The 16,893-nt window shown below is 40.4% G+C and overlaps 1 protein-coding gene across 1 annotated transcript in view; it reads left to right on the plus strand.

Annotated features, from left to right (window-relative positions):
* The window catches only part of LOC126473730 (protein Skeletor, isoforms B/C), a 676,647-nt gene that overhangs the window by 412,958 nt on the left and 246,796 nt on the right, over nt 1–16,893 (plus strand). The window contains exons 2-3 of the mRNA XM_050100975.1: nt 7,809–7,961; nt 15,522–15,603. Of these exons, the coding sequence (XP_049956932.1) occupies nt 7,809–7,961; nt 15,522–15,603 (235 nt within the window). The remainder of the gene's footprint in view (nt 1–7,808; nt 7,962–15,521; nt 15,604–16,893) is intronic.

Consider the following 16,893-nt stretch of genomic DNA (forward strand, 5'->3'; position numbering starts at 1 on the left):
CGCTACCTACGTTACAGCGATTTCAAAGGAAGCAGTGGATGGTGCTACAGAATTGGAAGGCGTAAGATAACGAAATGTCAAACAAAACGTCAACTTGATGATCCACACACAGAAAACTACGGAACTGGCCCGAAAATTTGTAGATGGGATAAGTAAACTTACCTCTTCGTTCAGTGAGGAATTTGTTTTCAACTCCGACCAACTGAGATTTGAAGAGCAAATGCTTACGACAGGAACCCTGGAAATTAGAGGTACCAAGAGAGTCGTATGAAGATTAACAACAATGCCTTAACGCGTTCGTATATAATTATATCAACTGTTAATCTCCATGGTAAATTGGCTGGAAAGTTATTTATTGTGCTGCTAGAAGTTGGTGGTGCTCTGCGTTCTACAGTTCTTTCTTGTGTGCGTGATCTTACAAGGGTAGTGGGGAATATTTACGTCACATCAAGATAGAATGGGAAAATTGGCATAAAAGAACTATAACTGTAGTATGAGCATTGCCGTTATGCAATTGCTGCTCAGAATAACTTGCTTTCGATTAATTGCTAATCTGCGAATAAAACTTATACTCCTTTAGAGCCAACCATCTCTCCTGAAAAGTGTGACGTTGCTATTCACAACACCTGGAGCCACTGGACAAATTCAACCTCTGGATGTTTGTTTTTTCCGTGCCTATAAAACATATTATCGCTCTATGTGCAGTTACGCCTTAAGGGATAGCCATTTTCACTACAAGCTACACGACACAGTGTTTCGTATTCGGTTCCATACCGTTACACCAACATGGTTCTACGAGGGTAACTCAATTATTATCCGCAAAGTAATTATAAAATTTTATTGTAATGAAATAGGAAACTTACAAGAACATCATTTTTCGACATAGTCTCCTTGCGTTTCAATGCACTTAATCCATCGTTGTACAAGCTTCCTGATGCCCTCATAAAAGAAGGTTCTCGGTTGAGCTGCGAGCCAGGAATGCACCGCTTCTTTTACTGCTTCGTCCGAGGCAAATCGACGGCCCCTTAATGCCTGTTTGAGTAGACCAAACAACTGATAGTCAGAAGGGGCAAGATCGGGTCTATATGGAGGATGATCCAGTAATTCAAATTTGAGTTTCTGGACCGTTTCGGCAGTGTGGTCAGCAGTATGCGGACGGGCATTGTCATACAACAACACAACACCTTTTGACAGCAGTCCTCGGCGCTTGCTTCGAATTGCAGGCTTTAGCCTGACAGTGAGCATCTCATTGTAACGTACACTGTTCATTGTAGTGCGCCTTTCCCCATAATGTTCCAGTACTGGACCTTGTGCGTCCCAAAAAACCGTAAGCATCAGTTTTCCTGTTGACGGTTGGGTCTTGACTTTTTCTTGCACGGCGAGTTTCGATGTTTCCATTCAATACTCTGCCATTTACTGTCCGGCTCGTAGTGATGGATCCATGTTTCGTCACCAGTAGTTATCCTATCTAAGAAGTATGGCTTTCGTTACCATAACGATCCAAATGTTTTTTGCAGATGTCCAAGCGTGTTTGTTTATGCAACTGTGTAAGTTGTTTTAGGACCCATCTTGCACAAACTTTATGAAAACCAAGTCTGTTGTGGATGATTTCGTAGGCAGAACCGTGACTAATCTGCAGACGATGTGCCACTTCATCAATAGTTAATCGTCTGAGAGAATCATTTCAGATGAACGCTCTATAGTTTCTTCGTTTGTGTCGGTAAACGGTCGTCCGGCTCCTTCGTTGTGCCTAACACTTGTGCAACCATTTCGGAATTTTTCAGTCCATTCGTAGACACTTCGTTGTGACAAAACACTTTTCCCGTACTGTACCGAAAGTCTTCGATGAATTACGGCCCCTGATACTCCCTCTGACCACAAAAAACGGATCACCGAACGTTGCTCTTCTTTGGTACAAATAGACAGCGCAGCAGCCATGATTGACAGGACGGCACCTATGACGAAACTAACCTAGCAGCTTCAAAACTGCAAAGATATAACAACAAATAAACAAAGCATGCGTCATCAACGTAAAACAACAGTACTACCAAAATAAACAAAAATATAACTAAATTACGGATAATAATTGACTTACTCCCACATATGCATTCATTAAGAGTGCATACCTGGCTGAACGTGGTGTTTGGTTTGTAGCTACCAAGGAGTTCGTCTTCGATCTTTATCATGCGAACCTGAGTGATCGCTATGGCGCGCCATTTTCATTCGGTGTTCATGGTGCAAGGTAACGGTTTGTTTAGAACATTTCTTGAATGTCGAAGACGTCCATGTTGTGATGTGTAATAGATACATCCTGTTGTTGTTGTTGTGGTCTTCAGTCCTGAGACTGGTTTGATGCAGCTCTCCATGCTACTCTATCCTGTGCAAGCTTCTTCATCTCCCAGTACCTACTGCAACCTACATCCTTCTGAATCTGCTTAGTGTATTCATCTCTTGGTCTCCCTCTACGATTATTACCCTCCATGCTGCCCTCCAATGCTAAATTTGTAATCCCTTGATCCCTCAAAACATGTCCTACCAACCGATCCCTTCTTCTAGTCAAGTTGTGCCACAAACTTCTCTTCTCCCCAGTCCTATTCAATATCTCCTCATTAGTTACGCGATCTACCCACCTTATCTTCAGCATTCTTCTGTAGCACCACATTTCGAAAGCTTCTATTCTCTTCTTGTCCAAACTAGTTATCGTCCATGTTTCACTTCCATACATGGCTACACTTCATACAAATACTTTCAGAAACGACTTCCTGACACTTAAATTTATACTCGATGTTAACAAATTTCTCTTTTTCAGAAACGATTTCCTTGCCATTGCCAGTCTACATTTTATATCCTCTCTACTTCGACCATCATCAGTTATTTTACTCCCTAAATAGCAAAACTCCTTTACTACTTTAAGTGTCTCATTTCCTAATCTAATTTCCTCAGCATCACCCGATTTAATTTGACTACATTCCATTATCCTCGTTTTGCTTTTGTTGATGTTCATCTTATATCCTCCTTTCAAGACACTGTCCATTCCGTTCAACTGCTCTTCCAAGTCCTTTGCTGTCTCTGACAGAATTACAATGTCATCGGCGAACCTCAAAGTTTTTACTTCTTCTCCATGAATTTTAATACCTACTCCGAATTCTTCTTTTGTTTCCTTTACTGCTTGCTCAATATACAGATTGAATAACATCGGGGAGAGGCTACAACCCTGTCTCACTACCTTCCCAACCACTGATTCCCTTTCATACCCCTCGACTCTTATAACTGCCATCTGATTTCTGTACAAATTGTAAATAGCCTTTCACTCCCTGTATTTTATACCTGCCACCTTCAGAATTTGAAAGAGAGTATTCCAGTTAACATTGTCAAAAGCTTTCTCTAAGTCTACAAATGCTAGAAACGTAGGTTTGCCTTTTCTTAATCTTTCTTCTAAGATAAGTCGTAAGGTTAGTACTGCCTCACGTGTTCCAACATTTCTACGGAATCCAAACTGATCTTCCCCGAGGTCCGCTTCTACCAGCTTTTCCATTCGTCTGTAAAGAATTCGGGTTAGTATTTTGCAGCTGTGACTTATTAAACTGATAGTTCGGTAATTTTCACATCTGTCAACACCTGCTTTCTTTGGGATTGGAATTATTATATTCTTCTTGAAGTCTGTGGGTATTTCGCCTGTCTCATACATCTTGCTCACCAGATGGTAGTTCTGTCATGACTGGCTCTCCCAAGGCCATCAGTAGTTCTAATGGAATGTTGTCTACTCCCGGGGCCTTGTTTCGACTCAGGTCTTTCAGTGCTCTGTCAAACTCTTCACGCAGTATCGTATCTCCCATTTCATCTTCATCTACATCCTCTTCCATTTCCATAATATTGTCCTCATGTACATCGCCCTTGTATAAACCATCTATATACTCCTTCCACCTTTCCGCCTTCCCTTCTTTGCTTAGAACTGGGTTGCCATCTGAGCTCTTGATATTCATACAAGTGCTTCTCTTCTCTCCAAAGGTCTCTCTAATTTTCCTGTAGGCAGTATCTATCTTACACCTAGTGAGACAAGCCTCTACATCCTTACATTTGTCCTCTAGCCATCCCTGTTTAGCAATTTTGCACTTCCTGTCGATCTCATTTTTGAGACGTTTGTATTCCTTTTTGCCTGCTTCATTTACTGCATTTTTATATTTTCTCCTTTCATCAATTAAATTCAATATTTCTTCTGTTACCCAAGGATTTCTATTAGCCCTCGTCTTTTTACCTACTTGATCCTCTGCTGCCTTCACTACTTCATCCCTCAAAGCTACCCATTCTTCTTCTACTGTATTTCTTTCCTCCATTCCTGTCAATTCTTTCCTTATGCTCTCCCTGAAACTCTGTAAAACCTCTGGTTCTTTCAGTTTATCCAGGTCCAATCTCCTTAAATTCCCGCCTTTTTGCAGTTTCTTCAGATTCAATCTGCAGTTCATAACCAATCGATTGTGGTCAGAATCCACATCTGCCCCTGGAAATGTCTTACAATTTAAAACCTGGTTCCTAAATCTCTGTCTTACCATTATGTAATCTATCTGATACCTTTTAGTATCTCCAGGATTCTTCCAGGTATACAACCTTCTTTCATGATTCTTGAACCAAGTGTTAGCTATGATTAAGTTATGCTCTGTGCAAAATTCTACAAGGCGGCTTCCTCTGAGTCAGTAGCAGCTAATATTGTACCTGTCATAATTGTGTACACAGCACCTCGAAATGAGCCTTACTAGAGATTGAACTAGCGACCTCGCACTCAAGAGGTTCCTTGTGAGACACTGTCGCCACCAGTAGCGTTACAAGGACGGAGCACAGAAGCGAGGAGAGGGCAGCGAGCGGGCTTGGAGGCGGCAGTTGGCTGTCGCAGCCACAGTAGCAGCGGCTCGGCGGTCGACTCGCGCTGCTATCGATCCGCCCAGCTCCCAGCTTCCAGCTGCCGCTACCCGCTACCCGCTACCCTCTACCCTCTACCCACTACCCGCTACCCCATAGCCGGTACGACTGCGAGGCCGCGTCCCGGACACCGTGGATTAGCTTGGCTCCTTTCTGTACGCTTCTGCGCGATGTGCTCAAATGCTGTGTGTTAGAGCGGGCCGGGATATCAAGAGACTGCATCAGCAGGATGCGCATTCCTTGTCGCAAAGCACAAACATTCCAAGCAACCTCGTCTGTCCCCATACTATTCAGTTTTTACCGCAGAAGCGATAGCGATTCCAAAAGCTCTCAGATTTGTTCTTTTTGCGGAGCTCACAACCTTCAGATAATATCATACTCGAACAGCGCACTGTATTCCAATGAAACCTCAAACCAGAACTGTAAAATGAATATACTGAATACTGCAAATTATAATCGTTGAAGCATAAACTAACAGGAATGAGAATCTTTCTGTGGGCCCCAGCTCATGTGTGATTGGTTAACAATGACAAAGTTGACGCTTGCTTTTGAGATACTGCTCGATTGCAATTTATGACACGTCATCGCTGACCCACAACGGCCTCACGTCCATTACTTAAAACCGCCCGCTCAAAATTGTCTGCCCTAATGCACATCTGGTTTTTTTTTCAGTTGTTAGTTTAAGCTGCCACTGTAGTTACTGCACTGACGCAGCTTATACGTCAGAAATAAAATCAGTCCTGGAATTTTTTCGACGGACGGCCTGTATCCAAGCCGCCACTCATGAAAGGAATTTTAAAAAACGCCCTAAGATAAAGAAAGCGACGCATCACAAAGGAATTACTCGAACTGGACCGATATCGTTGGATGTGATGCACATTTGCAGACAAACAAATGACTACAATGTGAGAAATATTTGATGATTTATTCAAGATAACGAGCTTCAGAAATTGAGCAAGTCAGTAACGCGCTGGTCCACCTCTGGTCCTTATGCAAGCAGTTATTCAACTTGATACTGACTGACAGAATTGTTGGATGTCCTTCTGAGGGCTCATTTCGAATCGGGACTCATCATTGAGTACAACCTACTCCAGTCAATGAAATTCCAGGCCGAAGATGTGTCTGGAGACGTCCCAGAGAGTAGTTGATTGTCGCCCGCAACACGGCCCGACAACAACGAATGATGGTCCGGAGCACCATTTCTTTTTGTAGTAGAACCCCTTTGGTTGTTATCCGCGGCACCATTACAGCATCACAGAACGGCGGTAGCCTTTGTCGACGACGTTCAACGACCCGTTTTGTCGCCCTTCGTGGCAAGCCATCCTGGTCTTAAATTTCAGCGTGATAACGCAGCCCGTACACTGCGAGAGTTTCTGCTGCTTTTCTTCATGCTCACCAAACCTTACCTTGGCTAGCAAGGCCACCGGACCTTTCCAAAACTGATGACTTTGGAGAATCACGGGCAGGATCCTCCAACTAGCTCGGGATGTACACGATCTGACACACCAATTGGACAGAATTTGGCGCGACTTCCGCCCAGGAGGACATACAATATCTCTATCAGTCAATGCCAAGGAAAAAAACTGCTTCCGTTAGGGCAAGATGTGACTTGCTCAATTTGTGAAGCTCTTTCTATTGAATAAATCATCTGACTTTTCTGAAACAGTAATCGTTTGTTTGTCTGTACACGAACTGCACCTTGTCCCGATTTCCATTCTGTTCGGATAATTACTTCGTGGTGTATCGTGTTTCTCTCTTTTTTCCCGTTCTTCTTAGAGTGTATAAGATGAACATCAACAAAACCAAAACGAGGATAATGGAATGTAGTCAAATTAAATCGGGTGATACTGCGGGAATTAGATTAGGAAATGAGACGCTTAAAGTAGTAAATGAGTTTGCTATTTGGGGAGCAAAATAACTAATGGTGGTCGAAGTAAACTGGTAATGGCAATGGCAAGGAAAGCGTTTCTGAAGGAGAGAAATTTGTTAACATCGAGTATAGATTTAAGTTTCAGGAAGTCGTTTCTGAAAGTATTTGGCTTGCTCTGAGCACTATGCGACTCAACCTCTGAGGTCATTAGTCCCCTAGAACTTAGAACTAGTTAAACCTAACTAACCTATGGACATCACACACATCCATGCCCGAGGCAGGATTCGAACCTGTGACCGTAGCGGTCTCGCGGTTCCAGACTGCAGCGCCTAGAACCGCACGGCCACTTCGGTCGGCGTGAAAGTATTTGTGTGGAGTGTAGCCATGTATGGAAGTGAAACGTGGACAATAAATAGTTTAGACGAGAAGAGAATAGAAGCTTTCGAAATGTGGTGCTACAGAAGAATGCTGAAGATTAGATGGGTAGATCACATAACTAATGAGGAGGTATTGGATAGGATTCGGAGAAGAGAAGCTTGTGGAACAACTTGACTAGAAGAAGGGATCGGTTGGTAGGACATGTTCTGAGGCATCAAGGGATCACCAATTTAGTATTGGAGGGCAGCGTGGAGGGTAAAAATCGTAGAAGGAGACCAAGAGATGAATACACTAAACAGATTCAGAAGGATGTAGGTTGCAGTAGGTACTGGGAGATGAAGAGGCTTGCACAGGATAGATTAGCATGGAGAGCTGCATCAAACCAGTTTCTGGACTGAAGACGACAACAACAACAATTGTCGGACTATATCGCCCAAGGAACAGCCGCTAATTTATTCTTCACAGGTATTTTTTTTCGAGAACGATTAAAAATGGTATGCTTGCAGAAAGAAGACGAGATTGAGGCGACGACTGCTGCGAGCGGTGGTAGAGGGCGGCTGCTACTGTGCGAGAGGAGAGAGGCCACCAAGTTGGCGCGCGCCTGCAGGCTACACTGACGCTCGGTCCCCTGTGTTCTGTTGTGCAGGAGTGCCCGCGGCGTCCCGTGGCAGCAGCAACTACTACGGCAAACTCATCGGCCCCCTGACCGAGTACGCACACGGCATCCGAGGCACCGCGTACGCCGTCGACGAGTCCACGATCTTCATCAAGGGCTTCTCCTACGACGGCACCGGCCCAGGTGAGTCTCCCCTCCAGTGTCCCTTGTAAGCTAAACATTCTCATCGAACCACGAGAAATTAACAGTTGTCTCTACATCACTTCCCGAAACTTTTGAAAAGATGATGCATTCTAGAATAGTATCCCATCTTGTAAATATACCCTCAGCAAATCACAGTTTAGGTTTCACAAGAGTTACTCTACAAAGAGTGCCATTTACATGTTCCCTCATTAGATTTTACGAACATTAATTATTAAAACAGCCTAGGTTACTATTTTCTGAGATCTTTCCAAGGCATTTGATTGTGTGAGTTACAGTGTTCTCCTTGATAGATTGAAGTTTTAGACGATTGATCGCATAGCCAATCAATGCATAATGTCATATCTAACGAAAACAATGCAGGAAGCTGTACTTGGTCATATCGTGTCTCATATATGTAAACGATCTTCCGTCTAATGTACAACAAGCAGGATCAGTTACTTTTTCGGATGACTCTAGTATAGGAATCAGTCCAAGAAAACATAGAGAAACAGAAGAAATGGTAAAAAAACCTTTGTGTTCCGCCTTACGGCAGGTCTTGTCATGGGGGAAGCCTCTTCAGAGAGGTCCACCCCACGAGCGTCTAGGGAAGGGATTCCAGTGGTGGTTTCCCGTTGCCTTAGGAAATGGTAAACAAAATTCTTAAAAGTCTCACAGACTGGTTTTCTGCGAATGGCCTCGTTCTCAATTTTAAAAAGACACAGCGTATTTAGTTCTGCACATTTACGGGTACTATATTAGTGATAAGTATAACCCATGGTGGGGAAATAATAAATAGGCTGGAAACTTCAAAATTATTGGGTGCCCGTATCGATGAAAATTTAAACTCGAAAAAGCACACTTTGAAACTCCTAAAATACCTTAGTTCAACCAGATGTATACTTAGAATCATTATAAATCTTCAGGAGAGACAAATCAGTAAGCATATTTTGTTTCAGTAGTGTCATACAGAATAATGTTCTGGGGTAACTTATCTTTAAGAAAGATGGTTTCGTTTCTCAAAAACATGCTGTAAGAATGACATGTAGTGTCTTGTGGACATCTTTTTAAGGAGTTGAACTTTCTAACCATTGCTTAACAGTATATTTATTTCTTCATGAAGTTTGTTGTAAATAATCCAATAAAGATCAAAACGAAAATAATGTACAAAATTACAATGCCACAAGGAAAAATGACATTCATTAGTCCACATTAAGATTGTCTTTAACACAAAAAGAGGTGTACAATGCAGCAACAAAAATTTTTGATCACTTACCCAGTGATATAAAATACCTGACAGACAGCACAGTAAAATTTGAAAACAAACTGAGAAAGTTTCTCTTTGACAACTCCTACATCGTAGAAGAAATTCTGATATTATAATCTATAAAAGGTGTTGGGCAGGAATTACTAGCTCGCATCATTTTTTCCTTCATATAAAAAGAATGTTCAGTACATAACCATATGTACAACTTAGTTTGCAATAGGAATTTAAAATTACTCGTTCCCACATAATTGCGAAATGATCCATGGGACATGAAACTATCTAATTGAATGAGAACATGCAATACAACTATTTTTTAATATTATTTAATCAATTGATTCATTGTAGCCGGTTGTGAACCATGAATGTAGCTCCATCTTCTGGAGGAGTATGAACCTATGGCTGTTCAATGTTCAATAAAAACAATACCAATCGCCATTATATAGGTTTATTTCTAGGCAACCAGTTTCGAAGTTACACTACGTCATCTTCAGGTCAAAACTGTGGAGGATATAACACAGAAATAATTACACAATGAAATACAGAGCATATTGACTAAAATAATAATGTGTTGCATATTAATTTACGTAATGAAAATTATACAGTGAATGCTAGAGCAATAAATTATACTAAAATACAAACCGTATTGCTTAAAAGCTGCAAGTGTTACATGTAAATTTACTTAATTAAAAGAACTTAGTCTTAATAAAACTCCATAATACACCATAATATATATACTATCAGATTTAATTAGTTATTCATGCGTATTGTAAAATCTTCAGTATCATCATAGACGTATTAATAATACAGAAGTAACGTAACCATCAGTCCAGCATATCTATTGTCTTCCAAATGTATGACTATATGTGGTGGACACTTGGTTTGTCAAAAGGTAAAAGACAGGTAATAGGAACCGACAAATCATATGCAAAACAGTACCATGATCATATGTCAGGTGAAGTAAAAAATGGTGGAGGAGGGTTCGCTATAAGGACTGGGACTATTTAAAGTAAGTATATACAAAGGACCAACCAATGAAAGGCATTGCAACTATTGAACCACTACAGTTGTACTCAATGGTTGTAGATACTATTCTACATTCCTGTGTTTCCTCCATGTAGAATATTATCCTTCTCCCCCTCTTTCTGTCAATATCCCCATCTCTTTTTTCTCCAACTCCTCTTCCCTCTTTTCCTTTTCCATCTACACATTGCCCCTCTCCATCTTCCACCTGCCTCCTGCACCTCCTTCCAGCTCTATGTCCTCTTCCTCCCTCTCTCCTCTTTCCCCTCAGTCTGTCCATCTCTATCTCTCCCACTCACTATCCTCCCACCTCTTTCTGTCCAGCTTCTTTTCTCCCCCATCTCTCTAACCATCTCGTCTTCTGCTCTCTCTCTCTGTGCATCTCCTCCTCCCCCTCTTTCTTTTTCACCTGGCCACTACCACTCTCTGTGTTCCACCTGTCTTCTATCTCTCCCCCACCTCACTCTCCTTCTATCCAGTTCCTCCTCCCCACCCTCTCTATCCTACTCTCACCTTTATCTTTCTATCTCCTCCTACCCCTTTTTCTGTCCATCTCGGACTCTCTTCTCTCACTATCTACTCCTCTCTTCTCGCTCTCTGCTGAGGCATGTCCTTCTGCACATATATGACCTGGGATTCAATCTGATACTACCTGAAACATGCTTGTTGTGCATGTCAGCCTAGATGTTAGGTGTTACCAAACCTTTTCATCCCCATCACCAATCTTATGGGAACTAGGTGATTGATACCGCTGCAGTAGTTCATCCCAGTTAATAAGTAATAGGTCTACCAAATTTGACTGAAATGAATTCAGTAGTTTAGGAGGAGATGTGGAACATACACAAACATACATATTTCCATTTTTGTGCATGTACATGACATGATTTAAATTTGTTGATATGTTGTTATGAAGACCACAACAACAACAAGGGACACTCTTCGCTAACAGTATCGATTATTTCTATTGTGGCTACAATGGCTTTCAGTCTGAAGACTACTTGACACACATGTACATAGAAATTTATACTTTGAAAGTCTATTCATATCTGCGTAATTGCTATGACCGACATCTATTTGAGCCTGCTAAGTGTAATCAAGCCATAGGGTCACTCCAGAATTTTCACCACCCATACTTCCCTCCACAACGAAATTAGTTATTTCTTAAAGCCTCAGGAAATTTCTCATTAACCTACACCTTTTTTAGTCAAGTTCTGCAATGAAGGTCTTTTGTCCACTTCTGTTTAGTGCGAATATAGCAGTTATTCAATCTACCCACCTTCTCTTCAGCATTCTCCTGAAGCACCTCATTTCCAAGACGCCCATTCTCTTCTTGTCTGTACTGACATGTTTAACACTTTCAGTGCTCTGTCAAATTCTTCTTGCAGTATCCTAATATACTGGGTATAGATACGCATATACTATGAAATTAACATTCACTTATATAGTCGTTTTTCATAAGGGAAAGTAAAGGATCCAGTTCATGTCTTCCAGGGAACTCTTCAACTATGATCGTGTTATAGTGAAGTGTTTAAAAAGTTTACCAAACAAAGATCTTGAGGTATTCAAAACTTAACACTGGGAGACATTCAGTTAAATCGGAATGCGCCCGATGCTGAACTGAAAGTGGTCTTATTTCACATATCGCTCAAAATCAAAGCAAGAAACTTCTGCATCCATAGATACATATTTTCGGTGTGAAACGACCTTGGGGTCTTCTCCCATTCCCGTCTGCATAAAACTATCAGGGAAAGCTTGTCGTTGTCCATTGTGTGATGTGCGTATTATCCTCTAATCCGTGTTAAGCTACTGTTTTTAATCAAGTGCGGCTCAGATACGACTCATGACTCCCCGCCCCCCCCCCCCCCCCCCTTTGGTTTGAATTCCGATTCTGCCAGCACTTCTCTGATATTTATCAAACTTCACGTAAGATCTCCTGCACACCTCGCTGGACTAGTATCTGTTAGCACTGGATATCCCAAAAGACTTCGTCACAGGCTCACCTTTGCTTCTAGAATACATTTGAAGGCAAGTTTCACCACACAATTTTGAACTATCGGGTAGTTTCGCAAACGCACACTCTCTGCTGCAAGACGACAGAACAATTCTTGAAACAATCCCAAGGCTATGGCTAAGCCATTTTTCCGCGGTTCTTCTTTCGTCCATTGAACTATTAGTCCCATCAACGAAGGAAAATGGAGGGGAATAAATCGTGTAGTCGCAAATTTTTATACAGTGATGGGAAGGAGAGTCATGAACAATATACTAAAAATCCTGATAGATGTGAGCGATGGGATGGGGGCGTTAAAAGGTCACTTTTTTATGTTTTTCTTGAATATCTCTAAAATCGCGGCTTCTGGCGAAAATGTTTACCAGTTGAAAATTTAACTACATTACATTTCCTTTGAAAACGATCCCATTCATTATTAACTAGGATTAACAGTTTCCGCTTTTCAGATGATAGAAAATTCGCATGTTATTAAAAATAGTCTTTTAATGGTATACAAATTAAGGTTTACTCTTAAATGAAGTAGGTTAAGAACAAACGTTAAAGATGTATATTACGCCTAACAGCAGTAGAGTCGTATTACTGTATAAACTGCGTTCTGGGAAGAGTAATAGGGGGAAAGGGGAAGGAACACATTTTACATAAACGCTCACTTAACACCTGCAAATAAGCACTCATTTAATAAACAGAAAATAACTCCAGTGTATAAACACCAACTCAGTGAAGTTATTTTGACCCACTCATGAAAAGAACTGCACAGGAAATTCTGGGGAGGCGGACCTACCTTCCCTCGCGCTTCTACACTCAACCCTCTCCCCCTTCCATCCTGTTACATTCTCAGAACGCAATTCATCCCTTAATGCGGCTCTACTGCAGTTAGACGTGGTATTCAAATTTACTATTTGCTTTTAACCCACTTCAGTTAACAAACGTTATTTTTATACCATTAAAACAGTATTTTTAATAATGTGCCATTTTTTCATCTCTTAGCCCTAGCTAAGAAAAATGAATGGGGGCCTTTTTTTACAGGAAACTGAATGCTTTACTGGGAAACGTTTTCGCTAGGGGCCGCGATTTTCGAAAAACATAAAAAGTGACCTTTAAGCGCCCTTTCTCCCGACGCTCATGCCGAACCCATTAGGACTTTTTGTATGTTGTTCATGACTCTCCCTCCTTCCACTATACAAAAATTTGCGGGTATACGATTTTTTTCCCTATTCGACCTTTTTTTGGTCTTCGTTGACTGGGCTATATATGGCAGCCATAAGTTTCTCGCCAGTGCTTTTTAATGAATGTGTTCCATTATTCAATCGTTTTTCGTTAACACTATTATTTTTTTTGTCTTTGTGAATGTTGTTATTGCTTTTTAACAGAGAACTTTACTTTCTACCGTTCCAAAGATTCTTTCCAGGCGCTTCTGGCCTTCTTACATTCTCATTACATTTCCAGCCCAAATATTTTTGTTCTGTCTTATGTCATTCGCAGTGCTGCATTGGAGAACTGGTTTTTCACTTGGTACGATCAAAGATCCTTTTCGGGAGCTCCTCTTAGAACGCTGCTGAATTTTGTTCATCTGGACTTACGCATACTTATTTGACTATTTATTTGTGTTGAAGAAGACTGAAAGACTAAGACTCATATTTTGTGGTTTTGTCCAGATTATGTCTTTCTCAGTGTGCCAGAAAGATTATAAAAAGGTCTACAAGCAGCTAATTGCACTGCGTTTCGTCTTATTTCACTTCTGTTGCATTCATAAAAAGTGTTTCCCCAAATGTGTGAAGTTTTCTTTTCGTCTGGAAGACAAATCGTTGACTCTCAGAGGCACGCTCCATTGCTCGCATTACTGATACCCACATGTCCTTTCACCTTTCTCACTAACGTGTAATCTGTTTTTAATGTGATGTTTATGCATATGCTATCTTTGTAAATGAAGTTTTTTTCATTTCCATTTATAAGCCAACGTCGTCTAGAAGGACGAGAAGAGTCAGTATTACTGTGTCTACCTTTTTTGTCTGTATTGATAATTGTTTAATTTCCTGCAGCCGTGTCTGGCTGCAGGTTAAATAGTAGTAAAGATAACACGTTATGAAATAATGTCTCATTGGTTAACTAGAATCTTTCTGATTTCTTGGGTTTTATTTTCTTTTTCTTAGAGTTGATACATATACGTTTTTTCTGGGTCTATAAGGTTTCCGATTTCAAAGTTATTGATTTCGAAAATTATTGTCGTTAATACAGCATTCATCACTTTATTTCAATTACGTATGTACTGTCCTACGTTTATTTACGAATTTTCTTCTACAAAGAATGTAATTCGTTTATTGACGTTTCCTCTTTTCCATGTAATTCGTTTACTGACATTCCCTATTTTCCCCGATAACTGTGCTCATTAATTAGCATTGTCTTTTAACTGTATTTCACCTACCACCACTAATCCTCATTCTATATTTCATTTTAGACTGAATGAAAATCTCGAAAAAGATTTGTTAGACCTTGAATTATATGCCTTCTATTGATATAACTGATCTAATGATCGAAGTTTCGTTACTTAGAGGCTGTGTGAAAGTATTTGTTTACAAGTATTTTCCCTGCCTTTCTTTGATCTCTTTCAGTCTCATATAGCTTTCCATAAATGCCACAATTCATCTTTTTTTTCATTTCCTTAGGTTTAGTACCGGAAATTTCAGATGGTAGCGTCTACTAGAAATAAAAACTGTTTGCATTTTCCTTCTATAGTTTCGACTAGACTCGGGAATAATGTGGTTCAAATCTCCGTGCGAGACATTAACGACGGAAGATCAGGCTTGAACAACCCGTCAACGCGAAGTCATATGAGATGGAGCAATTGATTTGGTGAACAATGATCTAGGATTAATAGGGCTGTACCTTTATTTAGTGGGGATGACACCTTCAGCTGTATTTTATTTGCAGTCTGTCTTCAGGCCCCTGAATGCAGTAAACTTATCTTTAGTCATAACTGTAAAAATACATTATCAAACTGTCTATTGTGACTTAAAATTCATCATACATTACAACCTTTTAAGCACCTTATTTTCAATAAATAAACTTTAAATTCATTTGATACTCTGAGTGCGAAACTTGAGCTAGTGATAGGATCAGGATCAGGCATTACAGGCATTAGATTTGACTCTTCTTAAAAGACAAGAAGTGTGTTGTTTTATCTCTGTTCATGTCAACCTTACGTCTCAGAATTCAGCAGCGCAAAGTTGACAACACAGTGTAAGTTTTCTGATGATGCATTGTGTTTCAGACGCGTTCTTCTGGGTCGGCAACACGTCCAGACCTTCGCCTGACGGCTACATCGTACCATACCCAGATGACTACAAAGGCAGGTGAGTGCTGTCACCGGCATGGAAGTATGCTCCTTGATTACAATAAAACACTGCTGTTATTGACTGTAGCGATAGACCCTTCACGGCCTGAATCAAACGGCGATATTTCTCTAAAATCTTGTACTGGGGAATTCGTTTGTATTTTGTTTCATCGCTTGAAATAAAGAAACTAAAAATGTGAGGGAAACTATATATTCCGTTGGGAAAAAGTACACTGACGCTCTGTTGGTGTTTCATTTCAACCTTTACCGTCACCTCCTGAAGTGGAACCCCATACACTTGTAGAAATCCCATGTTGTTGCCATGACTTATGGAATGACCCTCGTAAATAGTAACTAATTCCTGCTTTTAGACCTCCCTATGCCAAAATATCTCATTTTTGTACTCTTATTCATGGTTTTATTAACGTTTTTTATTCACCATATGCTTTTTTTCATTCGTTGCGTCCAAACGAGGAACACTTCTGAACCTAGGAAGCACATCCTCTCCTCCCTGTTTGTGCTCATTTACTGTCATTATCATTATTATTATTATTATTAGTGGTAGTAGTAGTAGTAGTAGTAGTAGTAGTATTAACACTATTATCAATATTAGTTTATTAGTTTTCCTATTATTAGTTCCTAGTCCGTATTCTTAATCCAAACGACCGTGGGAGCATGCATAATGATATTTAAAATCATATTTTCAGTTACATTACCGTTATTATTATTATTATTTTCGATTATTCCCATTGAAGAGAGCGTTTGAACTTTAATTCCTTTATGATGATTGTTTATGTTTCTTCTGAGCCCAAATTTTCTTCATGTGTTCGCTGTGTTGTTTCTTTCGCTCCGCTGTCCATTTGCATCCTGGTCTCTTCTGTGTTGTGGTGTCAAATTTATGTTTTTTGATGATGTTCCTGAATTCAGTTCTATTTTCTTCATCGTTTACTGTTATGTGTGCTTGTCTGAGGTCCTCTTCAACTTCTTTTATCGATTTTGTTTTTCCCCTGCCTGAGTTGATGACTTTAACAATTCGCTTTGAAATTCTGTTTTCATTCATCCTGTGGATATGTCCGTAGAACTGCATTCTTCTTTTCCTTATTGTATCCGTAATCTTGTCTGTGTATTTATATAATTCTGATGTTGGTCTCTTCTTCCAGATTCCTTGCTCTTGTATTGGGCCAAATATTTTCCTGAGAATTTTCCTTTCTTGTTTCTCTATTTCTTTGATTTTATTTTTCCCACCTATTTGTGTTATTTCAGATGCATACAGTGCCTCCGGAAGTACGACAGTGTTGTAGTGCCTCAA

The sequence above is a fragment of the Schistocerca serialis genome, chromosome 4 (assembly GCF_023864345.2).
Source record: "Schistocerca serialis cubense isolate TAMUIC-IGC-003099 chromosome 4, iqSchSeri2.2, whole genome shotgun sequence".
NCBI lineage: Eukaryota > Metazoa > Arthropoda > Insecta > Orthoptera > Acrididae > Schistocerca > Schistocerca serialis.